The sequence below is a fragment of the Cebus imitator genome, unplaced genomic scaffold (assembly GCF_001604975.1).
Source record: "Cebus imitator isolate Cc_AM_T3 unplaced genomic scaffold, Cebus_imitator-1.0 Scaffold1, whole genome shotgun sequence".
NCBI classification, from domain to species: Eukaryota; Metazoa; Chordata; class Mammalia; order Primates; family Cebidae; genus Cebus; species Cebus imitator.
The window spans coordinates 3424338-3436062 of record NW_016107316.1 but is presented as its reverse complement, the minus strand read 5'-3'; the positions used below and the strand labels follow the sequence as shown (position 1 = coordinate 3436062).

The following is an 11725-nucleotide window of genomic DNA, read 5'->3' as shown; positions in this document are numbered from 1 at the left end:
AAATCACACGTCCTGACAAAGAAAGCCCTCTTCCTTTCTTTGTTCTTCAATTACAAAACACATTAGATTAAATACATGTCTATTTGCTTCTGCTCAATTTACTTTCCTTGTGGGATGTTCTCATTTGTAGTTACAATTGGCTACATAATTTGCAAGACTCTATACAAAATGAAATCACAGAGTTCCTTGTTCAAAAATTATGAAGAATTCTCAGATGCCATTTGACTCAAGACAAGGCCCTTTCAAGCATGGGACCCTGTGCAAAAACACAGTCACATGCCAACGAATCCAGCCCTGGTTGTCAGTGATTCTTGTCATTCAATAAATGCTTATAATTTCAATAAATTTATTGTGCAGAGGAAAAGTATATTTACATAATCTCAATTTCAATGTAAATATGATTATATGCCCACATGGAAGAGTAAACTGATTTTCACTTGGCCATAACAACTTTGCTGGAGACAAAAGTCAGGATCTCTGGGTTCTAATTTCAATTCTGCCCCCTAGTAAATGCCAGGGGTTCTTGGATGAGATGAGAAGGCCTCTGGGATTTTCAGCTCTGAATTTCTGGTGTTCTGCATGAATTTAGAAAAGTGAAAGGTTTTAAAACATGCTAAAAACTCTTCTCACTTCATCCCCTAGTTCCATGAGGATGTCATTCTCAAAGGACTGGGAAAGTATGGCACCATGAAGATGTATTCTCAGTGACAAGGGCACTTCCTGGGGCTCTTAGGGTGGCATTGGAACAGCCCTTTAGCAAGAACAGTAACATTTACGAAATGCTGAAGTGCTGGGAAAGTCTTTCCCAAGTCCTTTCCCGGACTGCTGCACACACACACAGCAACCCAAGGGCCAAGGCGCAAGACGAAAGCACCATGTCTATTTACGTTGCAGGTAGGGACTTCCACACACATTCGCTCATTTCATCTTCCCAGAAATTCTGCAGTGTCGATAATAAGGTTGCAAAACCAGGTTCAAAGAGGTTAAAAAACTTGCCCAAGATCACAAAGTTGGGAAGTGGTGGAGTCCAGCCCAACTCGTGACTATCAGCCCCCAAAGGAGCCCCCTTTCCAACAGCACCCGCTTCCCTGAGTTGAACTGAAGGGAAACGTGTGACTGACGCTAACGGGCTGGCACTCGCGGTCCCACGCTGGCTCAGGGACACCCTTTCGGGGGCGTGTCCTCCCAGTTCCGGAGGTTCCCAGAGAAGAGGAGGTGCTCGCTAACCAGGCTGCTCGCCCAGACTCCGGGCAGTGAGAGTGAGGGAGTGCCGGCCGCGGGAGCGGGATGGAGACCAGCAGCCCGCGGCCCCCGCAGCCCAGCCCCAACCCGGGGCTGAGTCTGGACGCCCGGCTGGGCGTAGACACGCGCCTCTGGGCCAAGGTGCTGTTCACCGCGCTCTACGCGCTCATCTGGGCGCTGGGCGCGGCGGGCAATGCGCTGTCCGTGCACGTGGTGCTGAAGGCGCGGGCCGGGCGCGCGGGGCGCCTGCGATACCACGTGCTCAGCCTGGCACTCTCGGGCTTGCTGCTGCTGCTGGTCGGCGTGCCAGTCGAGCTCTACAGTTTCGTGTGGTTCCACTACCCCTGGGTTTTCGGCGACCTGGGCTGCCGCGGCTACTACTTCGTGCGCGAGCTGTGCGCCTACGCCACGGTGCTGAGCGTGGCCAGCCTGAGCGCCGAGCGCTGCCTGGCCGTGTGCCAGCCCCTGCGCGCCCGCAGCCTGCTGACGCCGCGCCGGACCCGGCGGCTGGTGGCGCTCTTGTGGGTCGTCTCGCTCGGCCTTGCCCTGCCGATGGCCGTCATCATGGGGCAGAAGCACGAGCTGGAGACGGCGAGCGGGGAGCCGGAGCTCGCCTCTCGTGTGTGCACCGTGCTGGTGAGCCGCACCGCGCTCCAGGTCTTCATCCAGGTAAGGGTTGGGGGCGGGCGCTGGGATGAGGGTACCTCCCCGGGAGCAGACATTTTCGACTCTAATGCTCGCCACCACCCAGAAAGTTGGGTCTCGTTTCTCCATCCCATTTTACTAGACGGAGAGAGGCGTGGCCAAAGTGAAGCAATGAGAGAACTCCTGATTTGAATTCAAAATTAACTCCAAAGTCAGTGTTCCCACTCTTGCGAGAGTGGTGCTCAGACGCTCCTGGGCATAAAGTCGCCTGCGGAGCCTGTGAAAGTATCGAGTCCATGACCCACCCGGGTTTCTGCCTCAGTAGCCGAAGTTTGTGTTCAAACGAGCCCCCAGACGGCTCTGGAGAGGACCTCCCTGGAGGTAGGGTGGGATCGAGAAGGCACTCCTGGCCTCTTCCAGAGGCCTGATCAGGCTTCTAACCTCATTTCCTGTTTCCTTCTCTCGAGCAGCCTTGCCTCCCCTAGGCCACTTGTTCCCCGACACCTCTTGCTCCCCTTTTCCTGGAACTCCCCACCATGCCCAGCCTCTGGCTTCTACGTCAAAAGATTCTGCTGCTTTTGATTCCAACCCTTATTCCCCAAAGTGCAGCTCTGCTCGCACCTCCCAGTTCCAGGGGCTCTCTCCCGTCTTCTGAGTTCTCTCAGCATGTGATGTATTTGCAGCCCTTCACAATGCATTTTCTGAAAGTGATGCTCACCTTTCTGTCTCCATTTCCGCATCGTTCTACAAGTCAGTGTCCTCTGGTCGCTTGCTCTGGTGACATTAGACTGTGATCTCATGTGTCCAGCACACTGGGGAAGTGGGAAAGGCTGAGAAAGCACAGGACAGCTCCCCCTACCCCGACTCCCACCCCGCACCCAGGCCCTGCTGGGCCTCCAGGAAACTTAAGGGAACAAATCAGGATGGAGCCAGAACCCCTTCTCTGCACACTGGCACAGGAGGGTACATGGGAGAGATTACTATGCGAATTCATCAGGGCACGCAGAGGGTGTGGAGGCTGCTTAGGGGACTTGAGTGCAAGTGCCACATCCCCAGGTGAGGCTCCTTCTCATGTAAAGCTGCCTCCTGCAGCTGGAAGCCCAGCCTGCCCACACAATCAAAGAGCCCTCTCTAAAGTCCCCTCTCTCCCTGTACTCTCTCCTCGTTCCTGAAGGCCCCACCTTTGTTCGTGTCTGCTCATCCATCCCCTGGGCAGGGGTAGAGGACCAAAGGGCCTCAGGGAAGGTGTTTACTCACCAACCTCCTTTTCATTCATGACCAGGAGGAACCCACGGGGCAGGCAATGCCTTAAGGTTTCATGGGTGTTCAGTGGAGCCGCTTTGTCCCCATTCATTCTAAACACTGTGGAGTGGAGGGGGACTCTCCGTGGCCAGAATTCTTCCAGATCTTGAGCATGCCCCCGAGTCCCACCCCTGGAATCCACAAAGGCCACTGAGTCATCTTCAGAAGTGTGCCTCTGGAGTGGCTGTCCAGGCATCAGGGCCTTCTCTCCACTGAACTTGTCACCTATTTCTTTAAACAACATCTTCCTTTCCTACTTCCTTTCTAGCAGGCTCAGCCCAGAGACCCCTCGCCCATCACATGGAATCTGCCATGAGCAACTGTCTGCAGTGATTTTCCCATGGGTCTGGGGCTCCAATGGGCACCTAGAAGCAGGCACAGGTCTCCCAAGTGTGCGGGGTATGGTGGGTGGGACCTGGCTTGGAGAGGGGGATGAAGGGACCAAATGCCTAAGGAAGGTGTACTTATTTGTTTGTTTATTTTACATGGAAATTGGCATTTAAAAGTTTATAAGCCTCGGTGCAGTAGCTCAAGCCTATAATCTCAGCACTTTGGGAGGCTAAGGTGGGAGGATCACTTCAGGCCAGGAGTTCGAGACCAGCCTGGGCAACATAGTGAGATTCTATCTCTACTAAAAATAAAAAAAAGTTAGCTCGGTGTGGTGGTGTGGCTGTAGTCCTAGCTGTTGAGGAGTCTGAGATGGGAAGATCCCTTGAGCCCAGGAGTTTGAGGTTGCACTGAGTCATGATTGCACCACTGCACTCCAGCTGGGGTAACTGAGCAAGACCCTGTCTCAAAAAAATAAAAATTAAAAATTCAAAGTTCGTAATCAGTTTCTGAAATGAAAAAATCGAGCCATTGTGAAAGGGGAAAAAAGAGGCTAGAGATGGGTGTAGTCAGAACTCTTATGTTGCAAAAGATGGAAACAGAGCTGGAGGCAGCTTCAGCCAAAATAAAAAATTGAAGCAAGGATGTCGGGCAGCCCTGAGACTTCAGGTCAGAATCAGGGCCTCAGGGCTCCCAGGAGCCGCTCTCTCTCCTGCTCTTCCCAGACTCAGAGAGATGCCTCTGGGTGTCTGTGGGTTGGGTTCACATGCCCAGGTTTGTCCACAGGGCAAGAACGTGGCTGCTGGCATCCTCTGTGATAATTCAATGAGATCACGTGGAATTGCCCAGAATATTGCAGGTCCTCAACAAATGTTCACCTTCTTCCCTTTCCTGCCTTTTCTTCCCACCTAAGGATTTAACGCCAGCTCTCCTTTCCCAGCCTAGTACAGTGCCTGGCTCACAGGAGGTGGAATCGGGGCCTTCCCACCTGTCCTCTCTTCTCTCCCTCCCTGCCTGCTCTGCTCTCCTCCAGCTTCCTGAGTAGCTGGGACTGCAGACACGTGCCACCATGCCAGGCTAAGTTTTGGATTTTTAGTAGAGATGGGGTTTTACTGTGTTAGCCATGATGGTCTCGATCTCCTAACCTCATGATCTGCCCACCTTGGCCTACTTTTTAATCAGTTATATATGTACATTTTTAAAAAATGTGAACTAGTTGCTGTTTAACGGTGAGTAAGCAAAGGGGTGTGAGAGCACAGTAGGCATGAGGAACCCCACAGTAGCTGTGCCTGTGGCCTCCGGGGCAGCAGCTGGGAGGAGCCCAGGCTGGAATGCAATAGCATAGTCACAACTTAACTACAACCTCTGCCTCCTGGGCTCAAGTGATCCTCCCACTTCAGGGCAGGAGTACGAAAAACTGTAGCTTTTCCAGAAAGATTTTAAGACTCCCAAAGATTAATTACTAACGTATTAAATGTATTTTTACTTTTGATCTTTGTCTTGACTGGCATTAAAGCTACAATTTGATAGCAATTAAGTATGTCATTACTGGTATAAACCTGTTTGGTTCCTCAACAAACTAAATTGATGGGCATAGTGTTTTATTTTTCCCTCAGCGTTGCTGATTTGTGAGCATGCATTAAGATAAAAAGGCATGAAGATAAAAGCATAAGATAAAAAAGCATTCAATTCAGATAGTTCATACTGATTTAAAGTGGTATTAAATATTGTTCTGTTAGTCCGGGCACAGTGGCTCACACCTGTAATCCCAGCACTTTGGGAAGCCGAGGTGAGCCAATTGCTTGAGCTCAAGAGTTCAAGACCAGGCAGGGCAGCATAGTGAGACCCCCATTTCTATAAAAAATAGCCAAGAGTGGTGGCACATGCGTGTAGTCCCAGCTACTCGAGAGGCTCAGGTGGGAGGATCACTTGAGCCCAGTAGGCAGAGGCTGTAGTAAGTTATGATTCTGCTACCGCACTCCAATCTGGGTGACAGAGAGAGATCTTGTCGCAAAAAAAAAAAAAAAATGCTCTGTTTTAAAAAAAAATGTTTGCTAAGGGAAAGGTGGAAGAGAGCCTTAGAACTGATGAGAAGAAACCCTAAAACACATAGATTTTGAATTTTTAAAAGTAAACATTTAAAACAGACTATTATATAAATAAATTCATTTTTCTAAGCCAAATGATATCAAATGATGATAACCCAAGATGTGTGATGGAAAGCAGCAATCCCCTGTCACACTCCACACTCTGATTCATTTCTCTAGTTCCCTAGTTGAGAGGCAAATGCCATGCATTCTTGTCTCTTGCCGTCTTTGCCTCCATATTTCTAAAGAGCACACTAACCTTATTTCTTAGTTTTAAATTGTACCCACTGTCTTCTACCCATAGAAAATGAGTATTTCACTCTCCTACACTCTGATTCCTGCCCTCTGCCACCACCACCCCAAAACACATTACCTCCATCCTCCTTCCAGCATAATTCTATCACTGTGTTGGGTTAAATTTATGTTCAGTATTTATGTAATTGTGACTATGTAAACATACCTCACAGATGATACGTATTGCATTTTCTTTCTAATCCAAGGACTTTTGTTTTCTTTGAAGTTAATAATGTATGGTTTTTTTTCATTTGCATAGTTTTCCATATGCCTATTTGTAGTTCATTTTCAGCTTTAGATTACAAGCACAAATGCCCTTTCAATATGTTCAGATCCATCAGACAACCTGCCAGTTTCATCTTGTATTAGTTCTCCCTGGAGCTCTCTGCTCCAGTCCCGCTGGTTGCTGTCTAGTGCACAGGGGAACCACCGGAAAGTCTCATCTGCACAGGGACCCCTGGTAGCTCCCTTCCATCTGCACAGGGGCCCCCTGGGAGCTCCCTTCCATCACTCAGTGGGTCCTCTGTGGGATACCCCATTTTGAATGGCAGGTCTTCCTCTTTATTGGTTTTTTTGTCTAGAACATATGTTCTTGTAATTTTCTGAGACCCAAGGAAAGGTTCATAGAGAGTAAAAAAATTTGAGAATTTGCATGTCAAAAATTGTTTTATCTTCACATTTGTCATAACATGGCTGGGTATAAAATTCTAAGATGGAAGCCATTTTTCTCACAAGTTATAAAGCGTTACTCATGATTTTCTAGCATCTACCATTGCTTTTAAGAAGTAAATCTCATTCTGGTTTTCCATCCTATCTATGTGACCTCTTTTATCTGTTATTAAGCTTTCAAGGTCTTCTCTTTATACCCAAAGTACTAAATGTCATAAAAATGAAAATTGCTGTGAGTCTATTTCCATCCATTCTTCGGGGCATCCAGGCAGGCTTTGTGTCAAAACTCAGACTCCTCAACTTTGGAAAAACTTTCTTGAGTGCATTTCTAAATAAAATTACTCCCCTCTGTTTTTTCTTTTTTTTTTCTTTCTGGAACTCCTATTATGAACATCCTAAACTAATCCCAAATTTTCTTTTCTCTCTTCTCACTTTTTGGAAATTTTCTCAACCTTCTAACCCTTCCGTCGCCCCTTCTGCTGATGCAGATTTGGGGCCTGGGGCACAGTCTGATGGCAAGGGTCTCAGGGCCTTGCCACTGCCCCACGGCCCTTGGCATTACTTCCACAGGTGAATGTGCTGGTGTCCTTCGTGCTCCCCTTGGCACTAACTGCTTTCCTGAACGGGGTCACAGTGAACCACCTGCTGGCCCTCTGCTCCCAAGTGCCGTCCACCTCTGCCCTGGGTAGCTCCACCCCCAGTCGCCTGGAGCTGCTGAGTGAGGACGGTCTCCTCAGCTTCATCGTATGGAAGAAGACCTTTTTCCAGGGGGGCCAGGTCAGCCTGGTGAGACACAAAGACGTGAGTCGGATCCGCAGCCTCCAGCGCAGCGTCCAGGTTCTCAGTTAAGTCCTCTGTAACATCATCCCAGGAGAAAGGGGCTCAAGTTCCAGGGCTGCCTCCACCAATCCCTGGCCAGGTGACCTCAGCCAATCACTACCTCTCTCAAGGCTTCCTTTATCTTATGCCCCAGGGGAACCAACAGACTTCCTGTAGGGCTCAGTGGGATATTTAAAGGAAAAGAATAGGAATTCTGTACATGAAGTCTCCGATCTGCTCCAGGGAGTAGCACACACAGGCAAACAGAGACGGGACCACTTTTCAGTAAGTCTGGCTGTGTGGATGAACACAAGGAGCAGTTATGGTTAAAGACTGCGGCTGCGAATTGTGGACTCTCGGATGGGCTTGGTCCCTAAATCCAGTTCCCTTCCAACTCCACTGTCCCTCCTCCCACACTGATCTGTTTGCTTTCTTGTTTTCGTAAGTATCTGGAAAAATTTGGCCTTACGAGAGAAACTGCAAAAGGCACAGGAAAGCAGAGGTCTCTCCAAGCACCCACCATAACCCAGACACTAGCTAGTGTATGGAAGGATCAAGTACAAGACAGGGTCTCTGCTATCATCAACGTCCAGTCTTGTGTATGGACAGAGATGCAAGAGCTAAGTGCAATGTGCCAAGTAACACAAAGTCAGAACATGAAGGTGTCAGACTTCATTTGATGGACAATGGTCAGTCATTGAAAAAGTTGATGTCCTCGAATGAGTGGAGGTTTGCTCTTGAGACCTATTGTACTCAGCTCTTTGGAGAATGGGGTAAACGGTGCCTCTCAAGCTTCAGTATGCATAAGAATCATCTGGAGAGTTGTAAAATGCAAGCCGTGGGGCCTAAGATTCTGTACTTCTAACAGGCTTCTCACTGATGTTGACACTGCTCGGTGGTCCAGGGGCTCCCCTGGCCTAGATGACAGCTTTGCCAGTTGGAGCAGACCAGAAGCAGGAGAGGGAAGGGGTGGGCTGTTGGGAGACTTGTCCTAGTTCAGTACAGAGGAAGTAAGAGCCTCTTAGGGAGGTTGCAGTGAGACAGGGAAAACACACACAGGAGAGATGCCAAGGAGGAACTCTAATAGACTGGATACAGAGAGGAACAGAAAAATAGGAGTCTCTGCTTATGGCTTGAGTGCTAGATAAATAGCACTGCTGTAAATTAACCAGAGAAAGGACTAAAGGAGCGAGAAGCTTTCAGACAAGAAAGACACAAGATCTTTTTTTTTTTTTCTAGATGAAGTCTTGCTCAATGGTGTGGTCTCAGCTCACTGCAACCTCCTGCTCCCAGGTTCAAGCGATTCTCCTGCCTCAGCCTCCCAAGTAGCTGGGATTACAGGCACATGCCACCATGCCCAGCTAATTTTTGTCCTGTTAGCCAGGCTGGTCTCAAACTCCTGACCTCGAGTGATCCACCTGCCTTGGCTTCCCAAAGTGCTGGGATTCTAAGCATGAGCCACCATGCCTGGCTCAAGAAAGATACAAGTTCTGTTGTACACACAGATAGATAACCAGGTAGGGTAATCTAGCCCTGAGTTGGGAATATATTCTGGTAGCCAGGAGGAGGTCCTAGAAGCATGCTATGTCCAGGTCATGGTCAGAGTGGACATTTACCCAGAGGACAGGATAATGCGAGGTTTGAGAAGAGATTCAGGTAGGAATATATCAGATAACCTCAAAGCCTCCTTCCAACCCTTGACTCCAGGACCAAGTTAGAGGGAAGTGCTGCTGTCCCTTGGGCATCATCCTCCTTTGGCAATGTCGTAACCAAGAATGTGTTTGCTTTCTCCTGGTGCTCTATCTCCCTCCCCCATGCTCTGCAGGAGCCATCGTGGCCGTGTATGTCATCTGCTGGCTGCCGTACCATGCCCGCAGGCTCATGTTCTGCTATGTCCCTGATGACGGGTGGACTGAGTGAGTGTGGCAGAAGGGCCCTTGCACACAGGGAGGGGGCCCATTGGGCCGGGCCTGGTGTCTCCATTGCTCTCCAGAGGGTCCCTTCATTGCTGGGTCCTCTGGAACTCTGGACTGCATGCCACCTGGTTCCAAGCAGGCTGTTCCTCGAAATCTCCCAGCTAGGGATGGGGAACAGTGCACTGTCCCTGAGCTGGTAAGGCCACGGGCATGAGAGGCCTGGGGGATTCTGACGACAGGAGAAAGAGAAGCCTACAGGCTGGGAAGAGGGAGCATGGGCCACGCTTCTGAGGCTTCCTCTCTCTCTCTCCTTCCTCTCCTATTACAAGGAGAGTATGAGGAAGACACAAAGCTGAGACTCCATGAGCTAACAAAAGCCCCCTCAGCAGAGACCAAGACATGCACCCCCTTTTATGACACAGTTGGAGAAGACAAGAGAATTCCTAATCTGCCTTTTGGAAATCACTGTGCCCCAATCGTAAGTGGGAGTCAAACATCCAAAACAGGGGTCCCAGGAAGCCTCCGCAGAAAGAGCCATGTGACATATGCTTCCTCCTCAGGAGCTGCTGGCGCCCCTTACCCTCCGTGGGCAACACGAACTCCTGCCAAGTGCTTCCTGCTGCAGAGAACCTGCCGCAAGGAATGTGGCTCCTCAGAAGGACCTGCGGCTCTTAGTGCAGCCACATCTCCTGACCACATGCAGCAACCCTGGGCACCTGGGGGGGTCCCTGTCAGTCAGCAATGTCACCTTACTATGAGGTGACCGGGAACCACAGCCAGGAATGGCAGATCATAGAGGCTGGTGGAGGACATCAGCCGCTGGTGATGAAACATTTGTGGAATTCACTTTGTGCTTCCTGGCCGGGTGCAGTGGCTCACACCTGTGAGCCAGCACTTTGGGAGGCTGAGGTGGGTGGATCAACTGAAGTCAGGAGTTCGAGACCAGCCTGGCCAACATGGTGAAACACCGTTTTATCTACTAAAAATACAAAAATTAGCTGGGCACAGTGATGCGCACCTGTAGTCCCAGCTACTTGGGACTGTAGGCAGGAGAACTACTTGAGCTCAGAAGGCAGAGGTTGCAGTGAGCCACGCCACTGCACTCCCGCCTGGGCAACATAGCAAGAATCCATCTCAAAACAAAACAAAACAAAACAATGTGCTTCCTGATAGTAGAAAATAGGAGAGGCATTCTCTGGCAGGAAACTGCGAGGGGATGCCGGGAGGGGGTGACAGGTCCTCTAACCAGGCTTCTGGGTTTCTCTTGCAGCCCACTCTACAATTTCTACCACTACTTCTACATGGTGACCAACACACTTTTCTACGTCAGCTCAGCTGTGACTCCTCTCCTCTACAACGCTGTGTCCTCCTCCTTCAGAAAACTCTTCCTGAAAGCCCTCAGCTCCCCGTGTGGAGAGCACCACCCCAGGGAGAGGTTAACCACCCGAAGCCCCAGGGTCCCACCCTAATAGATACAGCTTCAGGCTTTGGAGATCCCCCAAAAACCCCGACCGGGATGTAATACAAGAATGAAGAGAACAAGCAGAATGACCAGGTGCTCAGCCACCTAGCAGAGCAGGCAAGCAACCTTATCACTAACCATTCAAGTTTCGCAGCCAGGGCAACTTCCGTCAACCCCAGTCTGCTGAGAACCATCAACTGCAGGCAAGCCATGTGACCCCTCCTAGCCTCAGGCTCCCTCATCTATGTAGTGGAGATAAAAGAACAGCATCCATCTCTTCGTGTTGTCTGAGACTAAAGTGCTTAGCACAGAGCCGGGTGCATAGTAGATGCTCAATAAATTTTTGCTGGCACAATTTCTGTTGTTATTGTTGTTGCATGGCTCTTATCGCTGCTTTCCTGCTGTCCCAAAAGCCCACGACACTTTTCTGTAGTCTTATGCTCAGGTGTCCTATGAATTTCCCCAAATGACAAATCCACAGCGTCTGAGCTGTAGTAAGATTCTCCATTCTCTCCCAGGCAGGGAGCAGCTGTTGACCTTGACAGCAGCTTCTACGGGCTCTGGAAAGCCAGTGGGCCACTGGCATCCCCTCCTTCCTCTGGCCAAGCCAGCCCATGTGGCTTATGGGAAATGGCCATGTACTCCCCGCCATGAGGCACAGGGGGCCCAGGTACGCTCTGGCCAGCACAGTGTTGGACAAGAGTTGCATCTTCTTCTTTTTTTTTTTTTTTTTAACTGTTTCAAAGACTGTATTATTTAAAAAAATTTTTCCCATTTATTTATTTTATTGCATTTTAGGTTTTGGGGTACATGTGAAGAACATGCAAGATTGTTGCATAGGTACACATGTGGCAGTGTGATTTGCTGCCTTCCTCCCCATCACCTACATCTGGCATTTCTCCCCTTGCTATCTCTCCCCAGCTCCCCACTCCCCACCATCCCTCCCCTATTTCCCCCCAACT

The 11725-nt window shown here is 49.7% G+C and overlaps 1 protein-coding gene across 3 annotated transcripts; it reads left to right on the top strand.

The window, feature by feature from the left end:
• Nucleotides 1-1123: 1123 nt before the first annotated feature.
• On the top strand, nucleotides 1124-11118 carry NTSR2 (neurotensin receptor 2). Of its 3 annotated transcripts, none has more exons than XM_017525923.1 (4): nucleotides 1124-1911; nucleotides 7137-7410; nucleotides 9211-9301; nucleotides 10572-11118. In XM_017525923.1, exons 1-4 carry the CDS (start codon nucleotides 1288-1290, stop codon nucleotides 10768-10770), a joined length of 1188 nt encoding a protein of 395 aa, XP_017381412.1. In that variant the 5' UTR covers nucleotides 1124-1287; the 3' UTR covers nucleotides 10771-11118. The 3 variants fall into 3 exon arrangements, with proteins under 3 accessions (XP_017381412.1, XP_017381419.1, XP_037593300.1); XM_017525930.2 differs by having other exon boundaries at nucleotides 7137-7367; nucleotides 10572-10707; XM_037737372.1 differs by lacking the exon at nucleotides 9211-9301 and having other exon boundaries at nucleotides 7137-7367; nucleotides 10572-11116.
• Nucleotides 11119-11725: the final 607 nt, after the last annotated feature.